Source organism: Camelina sativa, chromosome 3 (genome assembly GCF_030686135.1).
Source record: "Camelina sativa cultivar CO46 ecotype springtype chromosome 3, ASM3068613v1".
NCBI classification, from domain to species: domain Eukaryota; kingdom Viridiplantae; phylum Streptophyta; class Magnoliopsida; order Brassicales; family Brassicaceae; genus Camelina; species Camelina sativa.
In genome coordinates, this window is record NC_141882.1 from 12,144,217 (window position 1) to 12,171,078 (window position 26,862).

General features: G+C 35.5%; 7 protein-coding genes and 1 pseudogene across 11 annotated transcripts; all 8 read right to left on the reverse strand.

The window, feature by feature from the left end:
- Positions 1-122: 122 nt before the first annotated feature.
- Positions 123-884, reverse strand: LOC147946829 (GDSL esterase/lipase At1g28580 pseudogene; annotated as a pseudogene).
- LOC109125105 (GDSL esterase/lipase At1g28570-like) lies at positions 780-2,829 on the reverse strand. The gene is made up of 3 exons (XM_019243706.2): positions 2,223-2,829; positions 1,020-1,235; positions 780-912 (listed from the first exon to the last, which is right to left on the reverse strand). Exons 1-3 carry the CDS (start codon positions 2,479-2,481, stop codon positions 905-907), a joined length of 483 nt encoding a protein of 160 aa, XP_019099251.1. The 5' UTR covers positions 2,482-2,829; the 3' UTR covers positions 780-904.
- A 140-nt stretch (positions 2,830-2,969) lies between these two features.
- On the reverse strand, positions 2,970-5,088 carry LOC104778924 (GDSL esterase/lipase At1g28580-like). Of its 3 annotated transcripts, none has more exons than XM_019243711.2 (5): positions 4,670-5,088; positions 4,233-4,448; positions 3,804-3,943; positions 3,455-3,731; positions 2,970-3,372 (listed from the first exon to the last, which is right to left on the reverse strand). In XM_019243711.2, exons 1-5 carry the CDS (start codon positions 4,935-4,937, stop codon positions 3,092-3,094), a joined length of 1,182 nt encoding a protein of 393 aa, XP_019099256.2. In that variant the 5' UTR covers positions 4,938-5,088; the 3' UTR covers positions 2,970-3,091. The 3 variants fall into 3 exon arrangements, with proteins under 3 accessions (XP_019099256.2, XP_019099255.2, XP_087365020.1); XM_019243710.2 differs by having other exon boundaries at positions 3,804-3,952; XM_087508894.1 differs by having other exon boundaries at positions 3,455-3,952.
- A 1,128-nt stretch (positions 5,089-6,216) lies between these two features.
- On the reverse strand, positions 6,217-8,326 carry LOC109132262 (GDSL esterase/lipase At1g28580-like). The gene is made up of 4 exons (XM_087508895.1): positions 7,994-8,326; positions 7,467-7,682; positions 7,110-7,258; positions 6,217-7,037 (listed from the first exon to the last, which is right to left on the reverse strand). The coding sequence occupies exons 1-4, from the start codon at positions 8,253-8,255 to the stop codon at positions 6,756-6,758; spliced, it is 909 nt and encodes a 302-aa protein (XP_087365021.1). The 5' UTR covers positions 8,256-8,326; the 3' UTR covers positions 6,217-6,755.
- Positions 8,327-9,208: 882 nt separating this feature from the next.
- On the reverse strand, positions 9,209-11,462 carry LOC109125022 (GDSL esterase/lipase At1g28580). Of its 2 annotated transcripts, XM_019243709.2 has the most exons (6): positions 11,026-11,406; positions 10,561-10,776; positions 10,085-10,233; positions 9,720-9,996; positions 9,312-9,637; positions 9,209-9,237 (listed from the first exon to the last, which is right to left on the reverse strand). In XM_019243709.2, exons 1-5 carry the CDS (start codon positions 11,294-11,296, stop codon positions 9,330-9,332), a joined length of 1,221 nt encoding a protein of 406 aa, XP_019099254.2. In that variant the 5' UTR covers positions 11,297-11,406; the 3' UTR covers positions 9,209-9,237; positions 9,312-9,329. The 2 variants fall into 2 exon arrangements, with proteins under 2 accessions (XP_019099254.2, XP_019099253.2); XM_019243708.2 differs by having other exon boundaries at positions 9,209-9,637; positions 11,026-11,462.
- Positions 11,463-11,576: 114 nt separating this feature from the next.
- LOC104778925 (GDSL esterase/lipase At1g28590) lies at positions 11,577-13,781 on the reverse strand. The gene is made up of 5 exons (XM_019243712.2): positions 13,248-13,781; positions 12,812-13,027; positions 12,482-12,630; positions 12,090-12,366; positions 11,577-12,007 (listed from the first exon to the last, which is right to left on the reverse strand). Exons 1-5 carry the CDS (start codon positions 13,513-13,515, stop codon positions 11,736-11,738), a joined length of 1,182 nt encoding a protein of 393 aa, XP_019099257.2. The 5' UTR covers positions 13,516-13,781; the 3' UTR covers positions 11,577-11,735.
- Positions 13,782-15,002: 1,221 nt separating this feature from the next.
- LOC104776920 (GDSL esterase/lipase At1g28580) lies at positions 15,003-17,116 on the reverse strand. Of its 2 annotated transcripts, none has more exons than XR_015595499.1 (5): positions 16,678-17,116; positions 16,225-16,440; positions 15,852-16,000; positions 15,503-15,784; positions 15,003-15,420 (listed from the first exon to the last, which is right to left on the reverse strand). XR_015595499.1 is itself a non-coding variant. In XM_010501094.3 (5 exons), exons 1-5 carry the CDS (start codon positions 16,946-16,948, stop codon positions 15,140-15,142), a joined length of 1,194 nt encoding a protein of 397 aa, XP_010499396.1. In that variant the 5' UTR covers positions 16,949-17,116; the 3' UTR covers positions 15,003-15,139. The 2 variants fall into 2 exon arrangements, 1 of the variants encoding a protein (XP_010499396.1); XM_010501094.3 differs by having other exon boundaries at positions 15,503-15,779.
- A 2,066-nt stretch (positions 17,117-19,182) lies between these two features.
- LOC104778926 (GDSL esterase/lipase At1g28600) lies at positions 19,183-21,157 on the reverse strand (the record flags this gene model as incomplete). Its single annotated transcript, XM_019243714.2, is given in 6 exon segments — positions 19,183-19,606; positions 19,693-19,963; positions 20,091-20,221; positions 20,224-20,238; positions 20,331-20,546; positions 20,893-21,157. Coding segments are annotated over 6 exon segments (1,209 nt in total), but the record flags the coding sequence as incomplete, so codon positions are not given.
- Between the last annotated feature and the right edge of the window lie 5,705 nt (positions 21,158-26,862).

A 26,862-nucleotide genomic window follows, 5' to 3' on the forward strand; every position in this document is an offset into this window, starting at 1 on the left:
AAATAGTTGCATACTTTAATTAACCATATATTTGTTTGAATACAATACATAATCCAAGACAAGTACATGGTTTTATCAGTATCCTTCTCTCAATTATTTGACCAACTTAGATCAGTTGTTCCTCAAAGAATTTCTCTTGTGTCAGATGATCCTCCATTGTTCTTAATTTTTCTAGAGCTGAGGCAAGACCAATCGAAAGGAGGAATTGTGTAAGGTCCGCTTAGTATACCCTCAGCAATCAAGCTGTACGCAGCCTCAGTCAAATGAACACCATCCCAAGCCACATACTTTGAAGGATCACTACAACCTTCAACTACATCAATCCCGCATTTCCTACCCACCGTATAGTTGTACGGTCCTCCAAAACCGCAGCAAGCGGACAAGGGTCTGTTTATGAACCCTGATTGGATAGTTAACTCTGTTAACAAAATTGAATAAATGTACGTGTAGGTTCAGTAGAAGAACATCTGAAGTCTTTTGAGTTCTACTTGAAGCTGCTCGTTGTGATATTCTCCAAACTTATTCAGCCATTTCAAACATCCTGTTAAAGGATCGTATTCTTCCATGTTTGTTGTCTGTGATATATTGTCAAATAGACCACTGAGCATCCCATAGGGAATTCTCCGGGAACTAGAAATGTTTTCCCTCCCATACCGATTAACTCCTGCGCTATCGAACATTCAGTCAGTCATTGTTCCAAAAATTTGAAGACATATTCAAGAAGATCAAGAATTTGATTAGGTATATATATTTAGAAAGAGAAATGTTTACCGTGATTGCGGAAGAATAGTTCTGATAACTAGTGGAACCAGCTCTTTGACCTCTTGAATGCTTTTTTCCACGAAGTATGCGTAATTATAGTCATTCCCTCCAATTTCTCCCATGAGAATTAAAGCATTTTCTATCATATCTCTGCAGTCCAAAACAAGATTACAATGTAAGTCATTTATTCTACATGCAAGTGATAGCTTGATTAATTCACTGTGTCTTAGAGGTTAAAAAGAGTTGATCTTCCCAACCTGAAGGAGAGCCACATAACTTAGGCAAACTCTCCTTGAAGCTACTAAGCTGAACACCTAAGCTGACATTGGTGTAAGGAAAGTGAATTCCCCTCTCCTCAAGAAAGGAACGTTCCAGTGCTGCTGCTCCACCTACCGCGAAATTAACTCCTTTCTCAAAGTTTGCATTTTGAGATCCATAAAATGGAGGCACGAGCGGTAAACCTAAGAATTCAGCTGTGAACAGAACCAAAGATAGATTGTAAGTTGAGGAACCAATTTTAGTATATAGATGATCTCAGGTTTTGTATTTATACAATGGAACTTGCTGCTCAAGCAAGAGCATCCAGAAAAAGAAGTTAAAGTAAGAGTGACACACAAGACAAAACAGGGGAGAACCAAACATCAGAAATATACAACAACAAACTACGTAATTTGTAAGTGCTAGTACATTACAAACCATGAGTGTGTTTTCAAGATGGTGAAACCAAACACAATTACAAGTCCTTGACTCAATCGTGTCATGCAATCCACAATAATACATGCTCCAAATTGCTCGGAACTTTTTTTTTTTGGATGTAATTTTTCAAGAAAGTATCTGAGCTTTTCAACTAAGATTTCAATTTCACCTTTGCACACACTCACTCACTCACTCATTCCTCCTCAAACAAAGCATGGCGGATCCAGAGATATCATTTAACTGGGCCACATTTTAAATATGGTTCGTAATATTAAATTATAAAAAAATTATAATACTATATTCATGCTAAAATTAAATACTATTTATTTTTTAAAATTTATGTATTACAATAGTACACTGTACACAGTTACATTTTCAATAATAACTGAAAGTTTAACATTTACATATATAAAAATATCACATAAATTTAAAGTCAAGAGATTATTTAAAAAACTGAAACTTGTATAAATTACTATACTTCAGATTTTTTTTAATCTATATATGAAGATTTAAATTTAGTCTACAAGTAAGGGAGATAAAGTTATTTCATATTATTTGATAAATATTTTTTTTCAAGTAAAGAAAATGCAACCATGCAATATTAGGGAAAAAAAAAACATGTAGGAAAATAGATAAAGAAAAAAATTAGCATACCATCTAAGTTTATAAAATTAGCAAGGTACTATTAGACAAAGTTTATAAAATTAGTATAGGACACACGTGCCCCTCTTAGTTTTTTCATAGAAAGTCAAGAAGACACGTACCAATGAAATCGATGATGAGGCGGCCGTTTGAGAAACGTCCGGTGGGATGGTGGAAAAAAGTTTCTCCGTACGGTGGAAGCGCGACCTGAGGATGATCGTTAGGATCGGAGAGGCTGAGCAAGTTTCCAGTATCGGCAATCGAATCACCGAAACTTATGATCGATCTCAAGTTCCGGCACTCTGGTTCCGAGTTTACCATAGTGAAAAAAAGAGTAGACAAAAGGAAGCTGGTCACGAGCTTCGTCAACAGAGGAGCCATGCGAGAAGAGATCTCCGTCGTCCCTACGAATTCGAAATCTTTCTTTTTTGAAGTTTTCAAGAAAAGATACAAAACCAATTATTAGACACAGAAGGGGGATGGGCACGACACGACGAATGGGGAGTATGGGTGGCCTAGTTGTTGTTCATATTTAAAGTTTTCTTACTCTTCTTGATATTACCAATGAATCTCGAATCGTTATCAAACCAGATACCCTTGCCTAAAGTGACAATAATAATGACCAATGATTAAATTTAAATTGTACCATGAATCTTTCAACTACATGACTTTAGTTAGTTGTTGATATTGAATGTTATGATAAATGTACCGATTAATTTACACTTGCAACATTAATTTAGTACATATATTGGGTTTAATTAAGTATGGGAATTAAGGGTGTGACTGTTAATCATTTGAGTAAAAGAGAGGAACGTGAGATGAATTAAAACACACTAGGAGGTAAAAGTGAGTAATCAGAGTAAACAAGGTTTACTAAAAAGCTACTTTTGGACTTGGGGAGACTACATAAGTTAAGAATTTTTCTGGTTGAAAAACCAACCATACATGGTATTATCAATATCCTTCTCTCAATTTTTATGACCAACTTCTATCAATTGTTCATCAAATAATTCTTTGTGTTAGATGATCCCTTGTCCTTAATTTCCGAACTGAGGCAAGACCAATCAAAAAGAGGAACTGCATAGGGTCCCTTAAGTATACCCTCAGACATCAATCTGTACGCAGCCTCAGTCATATGAACACCGTCCCAAGCAACATACTTTGAAGGATCACTACAACCTTCAACTACATCAGTCCCACATTGCGTAACTGAAGTATAGTTGTAAGGTCCTCCTACGCCGCAACAAGCAGGCAAGGGTCTGTCCATGAATCCTATTTGCATAATTAAATCTGTTAGCAAATTGACCAATGTACTTGTTTGTGTAGGTTCAGTAAAAGGATCCAGAAGGCTAACCGAATTTGGCTGGTTCTTGATAAAAGCGCAACAACGCGTTGTAGTAGTCAACATATATGATGTTCACATGAGGGTACAATTTTTGGATTCTGTTGAGTTCTGCTCGAAGCTGCGCGTCGTGGTTTTCTCCAAACTTGTTCAGCCATGTCAAACATCCTGTGAGAGGATCATATTCTTCTATGTTTGATGTTTGATATAATGTCAAATAGGCTACTAAGCATCCCATAGGGAACTGTCCAGGCACCAGAAATGTTTTCCCACCCATACTGATTAACTCCTGCGCTATCAAATATTCAGTCAGTCGTTGTTCCAAAAATTTGATTAAATATTCAAAAAGAGAAATGTTTACCGTGATCGCAGAAGAGATAGTCGTAATAACCAGGGGTATCAACTCCTTGACCTCTTGAAGGCTTTTCCCCACAAAGAATAGGTAAAAATAGTCATTCAGTCCAATTTCTCCCATGAGAATTAAAGCATTTTCCATCATATCTGTGCAGTCTAAAACAAGTTTACAATGTAAGCCATTGTTCTACAAATGAGCTTGATTCATTGCATCTTGGAGTTGAACCTTTACAGGGCAGGTAGGATCTCTAAGCATAACCCGAAACAGAACGAATGATTTTGTTTTTTTTTTCTCTTTTTTTTCTTACTATCATTAACTCTCACAGAGCTGAGTATCAATTCTGCTTTGCAATGGAAGCGTAAGAAATCCAGATTTAAGATTTCTAACTATATAAAACATGAAGTACAAAAATTAAAAAGAGTTAATCTTCCCAACCTGAAGGAGAGCCACAAAAGTTAGGCAAACTCGCTTTGAAGCTACTAAGCTGGACGGCTAGACTAACGTTGGTGTTAAAAAAGTCAATTCCTCTCTCTTCAAGAAAAGAATGTTCCAGTGCTGTTGCTCCCGCTACCGCAAAATTAACACCCTTCTCAAAGTTTGCATTTTGAGATCCATAAAATGGAGGCACAAGTGGTAAACTCAAGAATTCAGCTGTGAACAGAACCATAGAAAAGATAATGAGAGAGCTGTAAGAGTATGAACACCAATAAGGGGGCTTAACAACACTTAGTGGTTTTGTATCTAGATTATTTTAGGTTTTATATAATCAAACTTGCTACTCAAGCAAGAGCATCGAGAACTCTTTTGTTTTACTTTCCTACACACTTACTCACACCTTTAGTAAAGTCAAAGGACACAATAATTAAACGTACCGATGAAATCGATAATGAGACGGCCGTTTGAGAAACGACCTGTGGCATGGTGGAAAAAGGTCTCTCCATACGGTGGAAACGCAAAGTGAGGGAGATTGTTACGATCTGAGAGGCCAAGAAAGTTTCCAGTGTCGGCAACTGAATCTCCGAAACTGATGATCGATTTGAATTCCCGGCACTTTGTTTCAGAGCTCACGTAAGTGACAACAAAAGTAGATAAAAAGAAGAAGATGAGTTTCATCAAGAGAGGAGAATCGAGAGACGCCATTGCGACTTGCGAGAGGTATGTTATTGTCAAATAGTTTAAATTCTCCTCTGTAGCTATTTTCCGTGAGCATAAGCATCCGTGGCCGACGTTTGGTTGGTGCTAAAACGATTGCGGATGTTTTTTTCGATAAGCTTGATAAGAAAAACAAAATAAAAATAAAAATAGTACACTACAGTATTTCTTATACATAGTTACTAATATTAATTTACTTTTTCTTAACGTAGTAAATAAATTCAACTACAGTAATGGTTGTTTTTTTTTGGTTTTGACATCATCACTCAGCTCATCAGTGTCTTATCTCTTACCGTTCCCTCTCTTTCATCACTTTCGCTTCATATTGTTTATGTTAGTCATACATAAGTGAAACTTCCCAAAATTACCATTCCTTGTTGGTCCTTTTTAAAATTTTTTTTACCATAAACTTATGGCATTCTCGTGACGAAAATATTCCTTGCAAAGAAACAAAAAGCACGCTGGTAAAAGTGAATGTGATAAATCCTATTCCTTTCCTTTTTGATATTCTCTTTTGTTTAAAAGAAAAACAAATATTTTTTGATAAACAGTTTTTTGGTTCTTTTACAAAATAATTATTGATAAACAAGTCTAGAACGTGCCACTTTCCTCGTAATATTTGGATTTCCTGTTAACAATTTTCACTTTATGATAGACCAACGATGGACAATTTTACTCTTAACAGTCGATGCCATAAATGACGGCTCTATGTGCAACACATCTGTAAATTATAAGTCTTTAAATTCATGACCACTAGATCAAACAATTTCCACATTTTATTATGATCGATAATTTTAAAAAATGTTTTGTTTAGGAGAAAGTACAGAACCTAATTGGTTGGAAAGGACATATTGGTCATGACTCGATAAGCGTTTTTGTTTTCTTATAAATCCTGGTGGGGCTAGGAAATTTACTTTCTATGAATTAGAAATCTTTGCATTTGTATTGCGTTCAAAACCTACTTGTGACTTTTAGCCATCCTCCACAAAATATATGTTTGCAGATTCTTCTAAATAATTTCTAAGTACGGGATAAGATTCATATATGTATGTCCATGGATCATAACCAACAAGTGAGCAAGTCTTAACTGGCTTTTGCAAGTATATGTCGATGTTCACTTTTGGTCACATTATATAGTTCCGGTTCTATGGTCTTGTTTGTGTTTAAACTCAACGACACTTTTTTACAGTGGAAGGATTAGCCTTTGCTGTAAGGCCAGTCTGGCTAATTGCAAGCCACGTAGTTTCATTATTTTATGATACGGTAATGATCATCTAAAGCGGAAGAAGTATCATTCCGCGGTATATATCCTAGTTTATCTAATATAACAACAATACAAATTGTCAAATGAATACAAATGCATGAACATGATCCAAGATAAGCACTGAAGAACATAGATGGTATTGTCAGTATCCTTCTCTCAAAATTTTGACCAACTTATATCAGACGGTCCATTGTTCATCAAACGATTCTTTTTTCAGACGGTCCATTGTCCTTAATTTCCGAGCTGAGGCAAGACCAATCGAAAGGAGGAACCGCATAGGGTCCCTTTAGTATACCTTCAGAAATCAAGCTGTACGCAGCCTCAGTCATATGAACACCGTCCCAAGTCACATACTTTGAAGGATCACTGCAACCTTCAACTACATCAGCCCCACATTGCCAAAATGAGGTAAAATTATAAGGTCCTCCTACGCCACAGCAAGCGGACAAGGGTCTGTTCATGAATCTTGATTGCATAGATAACTCGGTTAGCAAATTGACCAATGTACTTGTTGTGGAGATTCAGTACAAAGATCAAGAAGGCTAACCGAATTTGGATGGTTCTTGGTAAATACGCAACAACGCGTTGTAGTAGTCAGCATATATGATGTTGACATGAGGGTACAACTTCAGGAGTCTGTTGAGTTCTGCTTGAAGCTGCTTGTTGTGGTTTTCTCCAAACTTGTTCAGCCATGTCAAACATCCTGTCAAAGGATCATATGCTTCCATGTTTGATGTTTGATAAGATGTCAAATAGATTGCTGAGCATCCGAGTGGGAAATCTCCGGGCACCAGAAATGTTCTGCCCCCCATATCGATCAACTCCTGTGCTATCAAATATTCAGTCAATTGTTGTTCCAAGAATCCGAAGAGATATTCTAAAAGAGAAATGTTTACCGTGATTGCAGAAGAGATAGTAGTGATAACTAGGGGTATCAACGCCTTGATCTCTTCAATGCTTTTCTTCACGAAGAATGCGTAATTATAATCATTCCCTCCAATTTCTCCCATGAGAATCAAAGCGTTTTCTATCATATCTTTGCAGTCTAAAACAAAATTACAAAGCAAGCAATTAGTTTACAAATGAGCTTGATTCATTTCATCAGTCAAATGTTATTACGTACTAAGCATAAGCCAAAACAAAACGAATGTTTTTTTCTCTTTTCTTTTTTTGTTTTGTCTCAAGGTCTAAAACAAAGCTGATAAAACAGGAAACACCAAATACAGGAATTAAAAAGAGTTGAGCTTCCTAACCTGAAGGAGAGCCACATAGTTTAGTCAAACTCGCTTTGAAGCTACTAAGCTGAACGCCTAGACTAATGTTGGTGTAAGGAAAATGAATTCCTCTCGCTTCAAGAAAAGAGCGTTCCAGTGCTGTTGCTCCCGCTACCGCAAAGTTAACTCCTTTCTCAAAGTTTGCATTTTGAGATCCATAAAAAGGAGGCACAAGCGGTAAATCCAAGAATTCAGCTGTGAACGTATAGAACCATAGAAAAGAGCATGAGGGAGCTTTAAGTTGAGGAACCAATAACCTAAACTTAATGGTTCTGTATCTAGACGAACCTAATGGTTCCGCATTTAGATGAACTTAATGGTTCTGTATCTAGATGATTTTTAGGTTTTATACAATCAAACTTATTACTCAAGCAAGAGCATCAAGAAAACGTAAAACAAAAAGAAAGGGTTGAAGAAAATTAATAACTCTTCTGGTTTCATCTTCCTATACACAATACACACTTAATCACCCCTTAAATAAAGTCAACGGGCAGAATAAACTGTACCGATGAAATCGATAATGACACGGCCGTTTGAGAAACGACCGGTGGGATGGTGGAAGAAGGTCTCTCCATACGGTGGAAACGCAAAGTGAGGGAGATTGTTAGGATCTGAGAGGCCAAGCAAGTTTCCAGTGTCGGCAATGGAATCTCCGAAACTGATGATCGATTTGAATTCCCGGCACTGTGTTTCCGAGCTCACGTTAGTAGCAATAAAAGCAGCTAAACAGATAAGTATGAGGAGCTTCATTAAGAGAGGAGACGCCATTGCGAAAGCTCCGGATCAACTTCTCCGGGACTCGTCAAAGCACAAAAAAATATTCTCAAATTCTAAAAGCTAATTAACTTTTGATTTATTTTAAATCAGAAAATACAAAGAACGACTTCTTTTTTTGTGAACTCGAGTTTTTTATTAACATCAAAAAGTCAATACAGAGATGACAAAACAAAGCCAAAATAAACATAACCAAACTTGTCTTAACACTAAGACAAATTCTCAAAGAAATTATAGGAAAACCGAATTTTGACAGCTCTTGATCTCTTCAATGCTTTTGCCAACGAAGAATAGGTAAAAATGGTCATTCACTCCAATTTCTCCCGTTAGAATCAAAGCATTTTCCATCATATCGGAGCAGTCTAAAACAAGTTTACAATCTAAGCCATTGTTCTACAAGTGAGCTTGATTCATTGCATCTTGGAGTTGAACGTCTACGAGCCAGGTAAGGTCTCTTTTTTTACTATTCTAAACTCCTCATTGAGCTGAGTATCAATTCTGTTTTTTTCTAACCATATAAACTAGGAAAAAGAGTTGATCTTCCCAACCTGAAGGAGAGCCACATAAGTTAGGCAAAATCTCTTTGAAGCTACACGCTGGTGTAAGGAAAGTCAATTCCTCTCTCTTCAAGAATTCTGCTGTGAACAGAATCAAAGAAAACGTGTTTGCATTTTGAGATCCACACTTAGTGGTTTTGTATCTATATTATTTTAGGTTTTATATAATCAAACTTGCTACTCAAGCAAGAGCATGAAGTACTCATTTGATCTAAACGCTGATAAGATTGATATGCCGCTGATATTTTTCAGCGATCGATGCGATGCCGTCGCGACTCAACACATGTCATCGGCGACTCATTAGGATCTGTAATATTCAAACTCACGGTGTCGTTTAACATTGCTGCTACTCCGCTTGACACGTCGTTTCAATCTGCCGCTGCAGCAGCGTTTAGCAAACGAACAGACTGCTAGTTTATCTAACACAGCAATATTACAAGTTGTCAAATACAAATTCATGGACACGATTCAAGACAAGCACCAAAGAACATACATGGTATTATAAGTATTCTTATCTCAAATTTGTGACCAACTTATATAAGTTGTTCATCAAATAATTGTGCTGTGTCAGTTTTCGATTGTCCTTAATTTCCGAGCTGAGGCAAAACCAATCGAAAGGAGGAACCGCATAGGGTCCCTTTAGTATACCCTCAGCTATCAATCTGTACGCGGCCTCAGTCAGATGAACACCATCCCAAGCCACATATTTTGAAGGATCATCACAACTTTCAACTACAACAGTCCCACATTTATTACCTGCGGTAAAGTTGTGAGGTCCTCCCACGCCGCAGCAAGCGGACAAGGGTCTGTCCATGAATCCTGATTGCATAAATAACTCGGTTATCAAATTGACCAATGTACTTGTTTGCAAAGGTTCAGTAAAAGGATCAAGAAGGCTAACCGAATTTGGCTGGATCTTGATAAATGCGCAAGAGAGCGTTGTAGTAGTCAGCATATATGATGTTGACATGAGGGTACAACTTCTGGAGTCTGTTGAGTTCCACTCGAAGCTGCTCGCCATGGTTTTTCCCAAACTTGTTCAGCCATGTCAAACATCCTGTCAAAGGATCATATTCTTCCAGGTTTGATTTTTGATATAATGTCAAATAGACCACTGAGCATCCGGTTGGAAAACCTCCCGGCACCAGAAATGTTCTTCCCCCCATACTAATCAACTCCTATGTTATCAAATATTCAGTCAGTCATTGTTCCTAAGAAGCAGATCAAGAATTTAATGAGATAATCAGAAATAAGAGAAATATTTACCGTGATTGCGGAAGAAATAGTTCTGATAACTAGTGGAACCAGCTCTTTGGTCTCTTCAGTGCTTTTGTTCACAAAGAATGCGTAATTATAGTCATTCCCTCCAATTTCTCTCATGAGAATCAAAGCATTTTCTATCATATCTCTGCAGTCTAAAACAAGTTTAAATTGTAAGCCATTGTTCTACAAGTCATCAGCTTGATTCATTACATCATGGAGTTGAACCTCCACAGACCAGGTAGGATCTCTAAGCATAAACCAAAACAGAGCGAATGTTTTTTTTTCTCTTCTTTGTTTTTACTATTGCGACAAATTTCTGATTTACGTTGATTTTGTTTTTTTCTTTGTCTAAACCAAAGTTGATGAGTACAAATTCTGATTTACGTTGGGACGACTAAGATATCAGATTTGTTTTTTCTAATCATATATATAAAACAGGAAACACCAAATACAGAAATCAAAAGGAGTTGATTCCCAACCTGAAGGAGCGCCACATAGTTTTGGCAAACTCTCTTTGAAGCTACTAAGCTGAACGCCTAGACTAACGTTGGTGTAAGGAAAATGAATTCCTCTCTCTTCAAGAAAAGAACGTTCCAGTGCTGTTGCTCCTCCTACGGCGAAGTTAACACCCTTCTCAAAGTTTGCATGTTGAGATCCATAAAAAGGAGGCACAAGCGGTAAACCCAAGAATTCAGCTGAGAGAAGAACCAAAGAAAATAGCATTGATAGAGCTGTAAGTTGAGGAACAAATAACCAAACTTACTGGTTCTGTCTGTACTCTGTATCTAGATGAGTTTTAGGTTTTATACAATAATCAAACTTGCTACTCAAGCAAGTACATCAAGAAAACGTATGAAGAAAATTAATAGCTCTTTTGGTTTAACATACTCCTACACACTTGCTTACACATCTTAAGTAAAGTCAAAGGACACAATAAAACATACCGAGGAAGTCTATAATGAGGCGACCGTTTGAGAAACGACCAGTGGGATGGTGAAAGAAGGTCTCTCCATACGGTGGAAACGCCACGTGAGGAAGTTCGTTAGGATCTGAGAGGCCAAGCAAGTTTCCAGTGTCGGCAATGGAATCTCCGAAGCTGATGATCGATTTGAATTCCCGGCACTGTGTCTCCGAGCTCACGTAAGTGACAATAAAAGTAGATAAAAAGAAGAAGATGATGAGCTTCATCAAGGGAGGATAATCAGGAGACGCCATTGGTAGAGGTCCGGAGGTTGGTCTCCGTCCCTTTGGTAAATTAATTTGTCAAAATAGCTAAAGAGGAGAATTTAATAATGATAAAGAGGATCAATTATTGGATGCAGTATATATCATATCGTTCTGCTTATAAAATAAAATATTTTGGGGCTTGTGAGAGTGCCCACAGCAAGAACAAAAAACTTCTATAAACACGGCACGTCAGTTTCACAAGTGCCACATCACCTTACTGCTGCAGCCACGTTACACTCGGCAATGGTTGAGAAATGTGAACATAGAATACCCCAATAATTTCACTTTCCATCTCTCTAAAAATATAACATGATTTAGCTATAAAATAATACATTAATACATGATCTAAGAAGAGCACTTAATTAAGAACATATATGTTTCTCATTCTCTCGTCTCTCAAACTTTCAGACAAGCGTGTATCACCTATTCACAATAAGTCAAGAGTATCTAATGACTTCTTGTTCTTAATCTTGGAGTTAAGGCAAGACCAATTGAATGGAGGAATCGCATAAGGTCCATTGAGTAAGCCCTCAGATATCCACCTGTATGCAGCCTCAGTCATATGAATGCCATCCCAATTCACAAACTCTGAAGGATCAATACATGATTCAACTCCTAGACTCCCACATTTTCTGGTAAAGTTGAAGTTGTACAACCCTCCTAAACCGCAACAAGCGGGCAAGGGTCTTTTTATAAACCCTGATTGAATTATAAACTCGGTTAGTGAATCTAATCAGTGACTTGGTTGTGTTGATTCAGTGGAAGAATTGAAAAGGCTAACCGAATTTGGTTGGTTCTTGGTAAAGGCGCAACAAAGCGTTGTAATAATCAGCATATATGATGTTTACATTAGGGTTCAAGTTCTTGAGTCTGTTGAGTTCTGTCTGAAGTTGCTCACTATGGTATTTTCCAAAATCGTTCAGCCATGTCAAACATCCCGTTAGAGGATCATACTCTTCCTTGTTTGATGTTTGATATAATGTCAAATAGGCTGCTGAGCATCCGAGCGGGAAATTTCCAGGAACTAGGAATGTTCTTCCTCCCATACGGACCAACTCCTGGATTCAACATTAAGAAGTAACATGTAAAAAATTATATTAACAAACTAATTCAGTGCAGATACAAATATGTTTTACTCTGTTTCCGGAACAGGGTGATCAAGAATGTCTATACCGTTATTGCAGAAGAAATAGTAGCGATCACAAGCGGGACAAGCTCTTTCACTTCCTCAATGGCTTTGCGTTGGAAGAGTGCGAAATTATAATCATTTCCTCCAATCTCTCCCATGAGAATTAGAGCATTTTCAATCATATCTCGACAATCTAAAAACAAAATAAAACGAAAACATCAAGCATTACAACTTACGGCTTTAGTCTTTGCAAATACATAATAATTACTCTATTGTAATGTATGACCTTAAGGAAAACATGTTTTGATTCATATTCTAGTAACATAAAACATGAAACAGCAAATACAAAAAACAAAGAGTCGATAGTTTCACACCTGAAGGAGATGCACATAAGCAAGGCAAACTCTCCTTGAAGCTCCTAAGCTGAACACCTAAACTGAAGTTGGTGGTAGAAGAATGAATTCCTCTCCTCTCAAGAAAGGAAGGTTCCAGTGCCGTTGCTCCAGCCACTGCGAAATTAACTCCTTTCTCAAAACTTGCATGTTGAGATCTATAAAAAGGAGGGACAAGCGGTAAACCCAAGAATTCAGCTGCAAACAGAACCATAGAACAAAAAAGAACCATGAGAGAGCTGTAAGTTGAGAAACCAATAAGGAGGCTTAACCACACTTGATGGCAGTATTTAGATGATTTTAGGTTTTATACAATATCAGACTTGCTGTACAAGCAAGATCATCCAGAGTAATAAATAGATATTTTGGTTTTCATCTTCGTAAACACTCACTCACACCTTAATGTAAATAAACGTACCGATGAAATCAATGATGAGGCGGCCGTCGGAGAAACGGCCCGTTGGGTGGTTGAGAAAGGATTTTCCGTACGGCGGAAACGCAGAACCAGGAAGGTCGCTAGGATCCGCGAGACTGAGCAAGTTTCCGGTATCAGCAATCGAATCTCCGAAACTAATGATCGATCTGAAGTTTTTGCATTGCGTTTGCGAGTTCAAATTAGCGACTAAGAAAGCTAATATAACGAAGCTCACGAGCTTCATCAACAGAGGCGATCCTGAACATGCCATGCGTCATGTACGTGAGAGGCTCGAAGGTTGCCCTCTCCTTCTCTTTTCTATACGTTCGGAGACAAAATAATGGAATTGTTAGGTATAGAGAGACTAGAAAAGGTTTCTCTTGCCGTGTTTGTCTATTTGTTCATATTTGATGTAGTGGTTGCGACTTTGAAGCCACTTTGAAAGAAATGTTATACCCTTCCCCCTTTTTGTATAAACAATTATAGTTTCATTAATATTTTTTATTTTGTTTCGTAGAGTAAATTAAATTTTGGAATGAAAATAATGAATGTATCTTCATTTTAAATGTATACAATAATAACAATGTGAAAAAAGTCTTGCCATCTTTTTCTTGTAACTTCTTGTAATTTTGTATTATATTTTTAATAATTAAAAAAATACCTCTTATGGTTGTGTAACTTGTGTTCTTTTAGAAAGCTCCAATTGTTCATTTTTTTTTTGTTTTTTTTTTCACCATATTTTGTTTACTATTTTTTAATCAAACTTTTCATTCTAATTAATAGTTGTGTCTTTGACAAATTGTTATGTCTATTTAAACAACATGTCTTTTATAGCTATTAGCTACCAAACTTTTTTAGCTTAGATTTTTCTTTTCTTATGATGAACCTAATTAATTTGAATCCAATGATCTCATATTAGCTGGACCTATGGTTTTTTTGGGTTTACTCTTTGACACTTTGACACTTTTTTTTTTTTTACAAACAGTGGGAGGATTGGACATGCTTTGCTTTAAACCTAGACTGGCTAATTGCAAGTCTGGTCATTTCTAATCTGCATAATTGACCATGCATAGAACCATTATGTAGACGGGCTAATTGCAAGCCTAGTCATCTCTCTAAAGATACTACATGATTTAGGTAGTAACATTTGAACCACTCTCCCTTAAACAACACAATACCATGCAAAGATCCAGTACAAGCAGTTAAGTACATGTATATTTTTTCTCATTATCACTCTTGGCTCAAAGTTTTAGACCAGGTTGTAGAAAATTTCATCAATGAATAATCTCTGTCTAATGATTTCTTGTTCTTAGCTAGTCTCGGAGCTGAGGTAGCAAGACCAATTAAATGTTTTCTTACTCTTTTTGATATAACCAAAGAATCTCTAATCGTTATCAAACCAGATATCATTGCCACTAAGAATAACAATAATAATGACTAATGATTGAAACTGTACCATAAATTAATGTTTCAACCATTACACCATCATGACTTCAATTAGTTGTTGATATTGAATGTTATAATAAATGTAACGATTACAATATTTAGTTCATTTTTTGGATGGTAATCATTTGAATAGAGAGAGAGAGAGAGTGTGTGACTGACTAATCTTTGGAGTAAAAGAATGGAACGTGAGATGAATTGAAATAGGTGCTCAAAGTTAGTAATCACTAATCAGAGTAAACAAGTAGATGGTGTCCTAGTGAAAACAAACCGTTCCCGACTTCGTTGAAAGAGAAAGAGATTTACAATTATAAATTTATTAAATGAGGTTTATTAAAAGCTACTTTTGGACTAAGGGAGACTACAAAAGTTTATAATTTTCTGGTTGCAAAATCATACATGGTATTATCATTTATCAATATCCTTCTCTCAATTTTTATGACCAACCTATATCAATTGTTTATCAAATAATTATTTGTGTCAGATGGTCCATTGTCCTTAATTTCCGAACTGAGGCAAGACCAATTGAAAGGAGGAACTGCATAGGCTCCCTTAAGTATACCCTCAGCAATCAAGCTGTACGCAGCCTCAGTCATATGAACACCGTCCCAAGCCACATACTTTGAAGGATAATTACAACCTTCAACTACATCAGTCCCACATTGCCAAAATGAAGTGAAGTTGTAAGGTCCTCCTACGCCGCAACAAGCGGACAAGGGTCTGTTCATGAATCCTGATTGCATAATTGACTCGGTTAGCAAATTGACCAACGTACTTGTTTGAGTAGGTTCAGTAAAACGATCAAGAAAGCTAACCAAATTTTTCTGGTTCTTGGTAAATGCGCAACAATGCCTTGTAGTAGTCAGCGTATATGATGTTGACATGAGGGTACAACTTCTGGAGTTTCTTGAGTTCTGCTTGAAGCTGCTCGTCGTGGTTTTCTCCAAACTTGTTCAGCCATGTCAAACATCCTGTCCAAGGATCATATGCTTCCACGTTTGATGTTTGATATAATGTTAAATAGGTTGCTGAGCATCCGAGTGGGAAATCTCCGGGCACCAGAAATGTTCTCCCCCCCATACCGATCAACTCCTATGCTATCAAATATTCAGTCAGTCGTTGTTCCAAGAATCTGAAGAGATATTCTAAAAGAGAAATGTTTACCGTGATTGCAGAAGAGATAGTAGTGATAACCAGGGGTATCAACTCCTTGATCTCTTCAATGCTTTTGTTCACGAAGAATGCGTAATTATAATCATTCCCTCCAATTTCTCCCATGAGAATCAAAGCGTTTTCTATCATATCTCTGCAGTCTAAAACAAAATTACAAAGCAAGCAATTATTTTACAAATGAGCTTGATTCATTGCATTAGTCGAATGTTATTACGTGCCAAGCATAAGCCAAAACAGAACGAATGTTTTTTTTCTCTTTTTTTGTTGTTGTTGGTGTTACTATTGTGACTCTCAAGGTCTAAAACAAAGCTGGTAAAACAGGAAACACGAAATACAGGAATTTAAAAGAGTTGATCTTCCTAACCTGAAGGAGAGCCACATAGTTTGGGCAAACTCGCTTTGAAGCTACTAAGCTGAACGCCTAGACTAATATTGGTGTAAGGAAAATGAATTCCTCTCTCTTCAAGTAAAGAGCGTTCCAGTGCTGTTGCTCCCGCAACCGCGAAGTTAACACCCTTCTCAAAGTTTGCATTTTGAGATCCATAAAAAGGAGGCACAAGCGGTAAACCCAAGAATTCAGCTGTGAACAGAACAAAAGAAAAGAGCATAAGAGAGCTGTAAACTGAGGAACCAATAGCCAAGCTTAGTGGTTCTGTATCTAGATGATTTTTAGGTTTCATACAATAATTAGGCTTGTTACTCAAGCAAGAGCATCAAGAAACGTGTGTAGAAAATTAATAACTCTTTTGGTTTTCACCTTCCTACACACTTACTCACACACCTTAAGTAATGTCAAAAAGGACACAATAAAACATACCGATGAAGTCTATAATGAGGCGACCGTTTGAGAAACGACCAGTGGGACGGTGGAAGAAGGTCTCTCCATACGGTGGAAACGCCACGTGAGGAAGTTCGTTAGGACCTGAGAGGCCGAGCAAGTTTCCAGTGTCTGCGATCGAATCTCCGAAACTGATGATCGATTTGAATTCACGGCACTGTGTTTCCGAGCTCACGTTAGTGACAGTAAAAGCAGATAAACAGATGAATATGAGGAGCTTCATCAAGAGAGGAGAATCAGGAGACGCCATTGCTAAGGTTTGTGATTGAATTTGTCAAAAAAGAAACAGAGGAGACGTTAATAATGATAAAAAAAGGTCAATTATTGGGTTCAGTAGGTAATAGTATCTTGTTGATCTCGTACTTGTTGCACTCAATGATTCGTTATGTGCTTTATACTTATCATCTACATGTATTATGTATATAATATTTACAGATTAGTTTTATATATACATAAATAGTTAATTACAATATAAAGAAAACTATATAAAGTATGGGTTGTTTTTTTAATTCCAATATATCCAAGATTTTCGTATTGTCATCACTGTCTCTCATCATCTCTTGTCGTTTCCTCTCTTTCAGTTCGACCCACCACCACATGTATTCAACTGACCACTACTGTTTTAACCACCACATGTATTCAACTGACCACTACTGTTTTAACTTTTCCATTTATGTCCATTCATGTTTAGAATATTGTGGCGAAAATATATCCTTAAAGAAAAAATTCCTCTTCTTTTATTTTTTATTTTATTTTATTTAATATAGGCAATTCTAAAACGTGTAACTTTCCTTGTAATACTTAGCTTACACTAACAGTCTATATATTGTTTGCAAAAGTCTGAGATTTCCAATTAGTTTAACACCAGTATTCAGTAAGTACATTCTCTAACAATTAAACTCCAATAATGATATATAAACTTTTAAATTCTTAACCACCAGATCAAACAATTTCAGAAAGTTTTGTATAAACCCCATGTTTTAGAATATCGCTAGTCGGGCGTCAGAGTGGGCCTAGCGCCTAACGAGAAATTGGGACTAGTTTTAGAGTTAAAACAGAAATGTATAATATTAAATATGTGTATAATTATATTTATGTTAAAAGAAAACATCAAATAAAATATAAAATTATAGTATTATCTTTAAAATTACAGTAAATATATAAAAACATTATTTTAAAATAAAATTTTAATAATTTTATTTATAAGTTTGTACATTAGTTATTGTAAAACATCACAAACTCTTAATTTAAAATTTTAAATAACAAAAAAAATAATTCATTGGCTCAAAAAATAACTGATATACATAAAATAAGCGGAAAATCATGGTTTATAATCAAATTAGACAGATATAACTAGATAATCTATGTTAAGCGAAGATTAGTCATTAATCGAAGTGAAAAGAATAGATTTAACGATTTTAGGGGGTGATTATCGATGTTAGGTGGAGATTTTTTAAACAGGGTATAAACCAAATTGGGATGGACACATTTGGTCAATGACTCAATAAGCGTTTCTTGTGTCGTTATATAAATCATGGTGGGGCTAGGGAATTTACTTTATTGTTGTCTTATAAACAGTGGTGGGGTTAGGAAAATTACGTTTATATGGCATAGAAATATTATGTTTTAAACGTGTAACGTGTACTTTTGACTTTTAGCCATCCTCATGAAACATCTATTTGCAGATTCTTGTAAATAGTTTCTAAGTAAGGCAGGGGGTAAGATTTATATATTTTCCATGGACCATAACCCAGCTAGTGAGCAAGTCTTCCGAATGGGCGCCCTCCTAAGCTTTACTGGAACCAGGGAAACACGACTTCTCAGTTTATTTGGAGAAGTTGTGTTACACAACTGGACCACGAATATCTATTTGTAGAGTCTTTGTCATCTTTCTTTATTTTATTTTTAATTTGCAAGTTATTAGTGAGTAAAAAAAATTATTTAATTTGTGAGTAATTTGCAGCTTAACTACGGGTTTTTTTACAAATTTTTGATCATGTCCACATGTAAAGAGATATGTATAGTGTCGCCTTTAACATGTTGGAAAACAAACAATACAAATCCGAATTACTTAAATAATAAGTGAAAACTAAATAATGTGATTTAACACTAATGATTAAAAATTGATATCATTACTAATTCTTTTTGAACTTTGACTTAAACAAAATCAACACTAGCTAGTAGTCACAATAATGTTTTTTTTTTTAATTAGTGTCAATCAATTAAAGCCAATGGAAATTATGGGGTATAGTGTATATATGGAGATTTGAGATTTTGGTTACGTCCATTATTGTATACATTAGATGACCACTTTTATAGTTCCGTTCCTATGATTTTTGTTTTGTGTTTAAACAATTAAAACTCATTGACACTTTTTTACAGTGGGATGATTAGACTTTGCTGTAATCCCAGACTGGCTAATTGCAAGCCTGGCTAATTTCTAATCTGGATAAGTGACCAACATCTCTCTAAAGATACACATGATTTAGCTAGTAACATTTGAACCACTCTCTCTCAACCAACAACACAATCTATATATACAATTACAATGCAAGATCCAGAACAAGCAATTAAGTAGATATATCTTATTCTCATTATCACTCTTGTCTCAAAGTTTTAGACAAGGTTGTATCAACGTTCATTAAAGAATAATCTGTGTCTAATGATTTCTTGTTAGTCTCAGAGCTGAGGCAAGACCAATTGAAAGGAGGAATCGCATACGGTCCCTGGAGTATTCCGTCAGCTATCAATTTGTATGCAGCCTCAGTCATATGAACACCGTCCCAGCCCACATACTTTGAAGGGTCATCACACGATTCTACTCCGACACTCCCACAATTTCTATTGAGGCTGAAGTTGTACGCTCCTCCTATACCACAACAAGCGGGGAAAGGTCTGTTTCCGAACCCTGACAGTATCATTGATTAAAAACTCAGTCAATAAAAAATCAGTGACTTTGTTTAGATTCAGTGGAAGAATAAAAAAAAGCCTAACCGAATTTAGTTGGTTCTTGGAAAAGACGCAACAGAGCGTTGTAGTAGTCAGCGTATATGATATTGACATGAGGGTTGAGCTTCTTGAGTCTGTTGAGTTCTGCCTGAAGCTGCTCGTCGTGGTATTCTCCAAACTTATTCAACCATTTTAAACATCCTGTTAATGGATCATCCTTGTTTGATGTCTGATATAATGTCAAATAGATCACTGAGCATCCGATAGGGAACTCTCCCGGAACTAGAAAGGTTCTTCCCCCCATACCAATCAACTCCTGGAATCAATATTTCGCCCCAAAGCACCAAACACATTATAGATTCTGACAAACTGATCGGTAGAAACATATATATTTTGCTCCCTATCCAGACTAGCAAATAAAGAATCTGGTTTAAATTGTTTACCGTGATTGCAGAAGAAATAGTGTTGATTACTAGCGGAACCAGCTCTTCGACTTCCTCAACAGGTTTGCCTTGGAAGAATGGGAAATTATAATCATTCCCTCCAATTTCTCCCATGAGAATCAAAGCTTTCCAATCATATCTTTACAATCTTAAAAAAACAAAAACATATACAAGTGATCTCATCAGTCAACGAAAATATAATACAAAATAATCACTCCAAAAGTTATCTTTTCCGACTACCTAACGGCGAACCACATAGATTTGGTAAACTCTCCTTGAAACTCTTTAGCTGAACTCCTAAACTGATGTTGCTGTAAGGAATATGAAACCCTCTCTCCTCGAAAATAGAACTTTCCAATGCCGTTGCTGAGGCTATAGCAAAATTAACTCCTTTCTCAAAGTTTCCATTTTTAGATCCAAAGTAAGGAGGCACATAAGGAAGCCCCAAAAATTCAGCTGTACAATATTAAGAAAACAAATTAGAAAACCACTTAAGGTCTCACAGTGATAACTTGAAGGTCAAGAAACATAAAGACTAAAAAAAACATTACATAAGAACCCAAAAAAATCCAGCTGTGAAACAGAACACTGATAACTTGAAGTTTTCAGATTTTTATAAAAATTGAATCGAAAAAAATAAACAAAACAGAGGATGTACAATAGTTAACTCATAACTCTTTTGGTTTCTTCTCACAGAACTTCAAACACAATTATCATGATTTAATTATTTTGGATTCTTTTCAGAGACTATCACATGCCTAGACACGCACTTACATCTCGAGTTATGTAGAAAGAGAAGTACCGATGAAGTCTATGATGATGCGGCCGTCGCAGAAACGGCCGGTTGGGTGGTGGAAGAAGGTTTCTCCGTACGGCGGAAACGCTGGCCCGGGAAGATGGTTATGGTCAGAGAGAGCGACCAAGTTTCCGGTGTCGGCAATCGAATCGCCGAAGCTGATGATCGACTCGAAATCCCGGCACAGCGTCTCCGAGCTCACGATAGTGACTGTGACAAAAAGAGTAGATAAAAAGAAGGTCACGAGGTCCGGAGTGGTTTTTATTTTATTTTACAAATCATGTTTTGGAAAGAGCCAATGGAGGGTATGGACCGATTAAGTGATAACTGATAATGACTACACACGTTCTTGTTGTCTCATAAATAATGCAATCTACTTTCTAACCACAAAAACTTGATACTTTGGTATGTGACGTGAATAACGTGGTTCAATACCCGGATATCTGGATCTAGATTTTTTATATTAAAATTAATCATTGACATTTATTATATATATTTTATATATTCACTAGATAAGGGCCATACGATATGTGGATATTAAAATTATCGAAGAAAATAAATTCTAAACCCTAAATAATTTTTAAAAGATATAAAAAGAAATTTTATTTCTTGAAGTAAATATATAAATAATTTAGTTAAGTTAGAAAAAATCATATTTGTATTTATCTTCGTTCACTTATTTTTATTTTTATATTTTTAATATATTATACCATTTATTACAATAATCTAAAGCTAAATTATACTCCACCAAAACTTTTGCCAAATAATCATCATTACAAATATTATTATTTTCAAATTTCAAAAATGTTTCACAACTTAATACAAAATATTTTATATGCAAAGAATTCATCAAAGCAACATATAATTTAGTAACCACTTACAATTTTACTGTATGTTTCACCATTAAAAATATGCTCTTAAACTCTAAATTATTTATTGTTAAAGTATGCTCTTTATCACCCCCTATAAAATGTCTTTTAACCAAATTAAACAAATTTTATGTTGCTTGGCATAATTATAGTTCTTATAATTACTAAAATTGTTTTGTGACATAATTTCTTTAACCATGAATTTTTTTTACTCCAAAGATATTTTAGATGTTCAACTGGTGAAATTATCTACTTGATTACGATGATTTTATGACTAACCCAATCAAAGTTGAGAAATAAAAAAAAGTTAATATAACATAATAGAAATAAAAACTTTAATATTATAATCATGATGGTATATATAAATTCATAGATAATTCATATATACAAAATAGAAACTTTATAAAGAATCCAAAATATGACATATGTCATAATCACGTTAAGGATCGATGCCTTATTTATCGCATTGTACCAAAACTACTTATAACTATGACCTTATCTCAAATATTCTCAAACAGTAAGTTCTCAATTATTTCTACCTGAATCAAAAGTTCTCATATATTTCTCTATATACCTTAATTTAAACGGTTTATGAACCAAATTCAATAGAAAGCCACATAAATCAGGTTTAAAACCAATTTTAAAACGGTTTACCGTTCCAACTTCCAAATTTCAAAATTGCTTCTCAATTACTCGATCAAGCAGCTCTTGTTTCAGTACCAGAATCATTGACATTATCCAGAAGAGAAAACTCTAGATTTTGACCAAATACATCAACCACCGACTAATCTTTGAAACTTATAACGCTACTAATTATACAATCACTTTTGGAACCTCCATCAGTGTCTCCATCCTCGATTAGTTTAGCGGGCTTTATATACTTTGATTTCATTTCATTGCATCTAATAGCTTCCATTGAAGAACATGCACGAATAAAAGATTCACAATAGATCAACAAAATTGTATCAGAAAAAAAAATCAAAGATTAAAGCTTTTGATGTAAACATGTAAATTTAATGTAGATATAATGTTATTTTCTTAATTAGGTGTTCCTATTACGTTTCAAAAATAATAATTATTTTGACATTACTTATGTTATTCTTTTCAATTTTGTTGTTCACTATTTCTTGATTAATAATAATATATATGTTGAATGAATTATTTTTTGGTTTTTTCATGTCAAAATCTAATTGAGAAAACATATATAATATAATTAGCATACAATAGAAAATATATTAATTTTCTCAATTTTCCTTTTTGATTTAGGAATTTTTTTTAGATATAATGATGTAAATTTTATGTAGATTTAATGTTTTTATCTTAATTAGCTGTTTTTTAAAAATAATAATTTGTTTGACACATGTCAACATCTCATCAATATACTTGATACGTGTGATAATCCTGTTAATGACTAACTTTCAAAACCCAACTTTATATAATAAGATATATATAAAACCCAACTTTATATAATAAGATATATATATATATATAAAATAAAGTTATTTCCAAAGTAATAATTCTATAAATTTTCAAAACATTATAATATTTATTCTATTATAATATTTTTATTCGAATCTATATATTTATGGATATTCAAACCAAATCGAAACAATTAATGTTGTCGCAAGGAACTATGAAACTTCAAGCCCATTTCAACATCTCTACTTTGTTATCTGTACCACACACGAAGTGTTCCATTTTTGAAAATTTGTATATTTTATCCTTAATTCTAATCCGAGATCTCTTTCGAGATATAACATCCAAGGCACCTTTTTAAATCTCTTTTGAGGGATATGGACCTTTGTCCGTAAAACAGCTAACGAGCGTGTAAGAGGAAATGCAGGACCAGTCAATATCAAGAGCCGCAAGCGGTCAATTAAGCAGGTTCTTAGGCGATCCATCGATTTGCTGCCTCAGTGAAATGAATACCGTCCCATATCAAATATATAATCGAAGGCACTTGACAATTTCTAACTCCTCATGGGCTGTTTTGATCCACATGGCTTATCAACATTTAGTTTGTACAAACCACCTATTCCACTTTTTTTTTTTTTTTGTCAAAACCTTGTGCCTTCATTCAATCAGGTAGCCATTACAAGTAAAGAGAAAAGGCAAGAGGCAAAGACTGAAACATTATAAAAAGGGCATTCCCCAAAGCCAAAAGCTGATAAAAGGAGTGATAAAAAGAATACATCAATTATAGATTCCAAGAGAGCTATGAGCCATTGGCTTGGGAGCCTAATGGTACACCGTACATGTGAGATCATGGTACATTGAGAGACCATCCTCGAGAGCTTCAAGGTACAGTTGAATGGTCAAGATCATATATATGACATTGTGACATTAACAAGATTATCAATGCATCAATGCATCAAGGATCCCACAGTAATAGGATGACAGAGAAACTGGAGACTCTTTTGATGTAGTAGGTTAGGGGTTGCTTTGAAACCCAAAGCATAAAGGTTGGATCACTTCGCAAAGTCACAATAAGGACTGTTTGGTACGGGATCCATGTGATGGAGATGGTTGGGAGGCAATGCTTGGAATCATCAGGTAGGTAGCTTAGTTGGTAGCCGTCAATGAACAGAAGGTGTTCAAGATCAAAGGTCCCACTTTTGCTAGAGCAATTTAAGGAGCGAAAACCATATATCTGTATGCTTTGATAACCAAATCTCAAATCCCTAAGAAAAGCTAAGGCCAGGTTCCGTGTAAGAGATATGGATAATTAAAACAGCACTATCGTTACCTTTCTCCAATGGAGTCTTCAGCCAATGAGCAAAGGAAAACAAAATAGGATTTGACAACGATAATCCATGGACGATGAAGTAAAGGGCCTGGACTTGCTATTTTGATAGATGGGGTTAGCTCGTTTTTGTGCTAATGGGCCTGTCTTGGGGCCTAGGTCCACTAGGGGAAACCTTAGGTTTCCAAGAGAACGCCGCTAAGGGTGGTCAGATTGTCGGCCGACCGAGACTGAAGGAGAAATCTGCGGTGCAGAGGGATTCTCCGATGAGTGAGAGATCAGTGGGAACATGCATTGGCCGTGGCAGGAGTCGTCATTGGTAACTAGGTCCACTAGGGAAAATTCTAGTTTCATAACCGATTGTCGAGATGAGAACTGGCTGAGGTGGCTGTCCGAAGTTAACAAAGATGTTTGCAAGCAGGGAGCATCTCTGGTGAGTGAAATTTCGGCGGAAACAGTCGGTGGCCTCGGTTTGAATAGACGATAGAAGCTAAGTTCACTGGATAAAATCCTAGCTTCACAGTAAATTGCCTTAGTGAGGGATGAGAATAATGGCTTCCCGAGATTCCTGAGACGGTAAGAGAGACAGAAACCAAAGCTAGTGGGGTAATCATGGCTCTCAGAGGCAGTAACATATGACAAGCATCTCGATGGAGCAGGCTCACCGATGAGAGACACCATATGCAGAGGAGAGGAAGGGGGTTGAAGCTGGAGCATGGTCGGAGGTGAGATCTGGAATCTCAAAGGGTCTCCAATGAAGCTGAAACAAGAACTAAACAGACACGAGAGAGCAAGAGGGCAGCAGATATGAAAAGACAAAGACCCAACGACGTCGATCTGTCTCGGCGCCGCCGGATTAAGGTGCCTCAGTGGTTGTGCCAGAGAGATGGTGGCTAGGACGAACGCGAGTTTTTATTTTATTTCATATTTTATTTATCTCAAGAACATATTATTTAAGCTGTTTACATTCAAAAATTAGAAAAGCTAAATATAAGAATTTTCTAGCGTTTTCTCATCTTTGAAAATGGAATTTTCTCAAGATAGGATCGATAGCTAAAACAAGGCTTTCATATGTTGGATCATATAATGAATTTTGTATCCTGAAATAAAAAGGTAAAACATATTTATTAGTAATGTTCATAAGTCTCTTTTGTAGTCAATGATAAAGTTAATTATATATAAGGAAAATACCATTAAAAGTTATATATGGAAAATTTGTAAGTAGTAATCATGTAATTAAAGTAAGGTTGATTTAGTTTTGTGTTTAGGGACAAATCTGTCATACTTTTGTTGGATAAGAAACAATATAAACATAATTATGATGTTCATAAGAATGATATTAATATTGATGAGTAGAGATATAATTTTATATCGAGAGTCCTGTGAAAATATAAACGACTTTATAAAAATAGATGGAAAAAGATAAAATGAAAAAAAATAGATGGGAAAGTATAAACCTATGTTCACCGGGAGGATTGGCTGCATTTGAATCAACATTGCTTACTTGCAAGACGATCCTCTGCATGATAGAAATGTATTTTTCTCATCAATTCTGTTTATTTTGGAGAGTAACAAATATTTATACACTACCTTTTTTGGGCAGGAGATGATGATTCATGATTTATCTCCACTCTCTTTCTTCTGCAGGTTGCTTGACCGTGAGTGTATAGATCAATGGATTCTACCCAAATCTATCACTGTTCGTTGCTTATGATGATTCCTTTCAACTGACACGACTAATATTGCAGGTTTTTAACTGTCTGTTTTTATATTTTTTGCAACCGTTACACTTTTTAGAGATTTTGTCAAACATGGAAAGGTATAGAGACAAGATATTCAGATTTGTTTTTTCCTTTTTCATAATTTGGACATCTCTTAAAGCTATTTTCTTTCCCTTTCTTCTATTTTTCTGGGATATAATTTTGTTGAGCTGTACTTGGATAAGAAATCTACAAATGTATGAACTTTTTTTCTTTTCTTTTTAGAAAGATTTATCCTAGAAAAAAAGGTAGAACACTTATTTATGTAGATTTTTATTATTATTTTTATGTAGATTTTTATTATTATTATTATTACTACGTTACGTTGTAAGTAATTCTTTAGACACAAACAAAAACTAGTCCATATGCAAATTTGGCGTTTCATAGAAAAATAATGTAAACCATCGTCTCTATATGCAGTTCATACTACTAAAATCTTTTAAGAGAAATCCCGGTAGCAGCCCATTAAAAGATTTAATATACAACTTTAGAAATCCTTTGAGCTTAACTTGGAAAAGAAACTGAACGGAAAAGAAACCCAGTAAAATTCAACCAAACCAGAATCAAAACTGAATAAGAACACAAAATCCTTAAAAAAAAAATT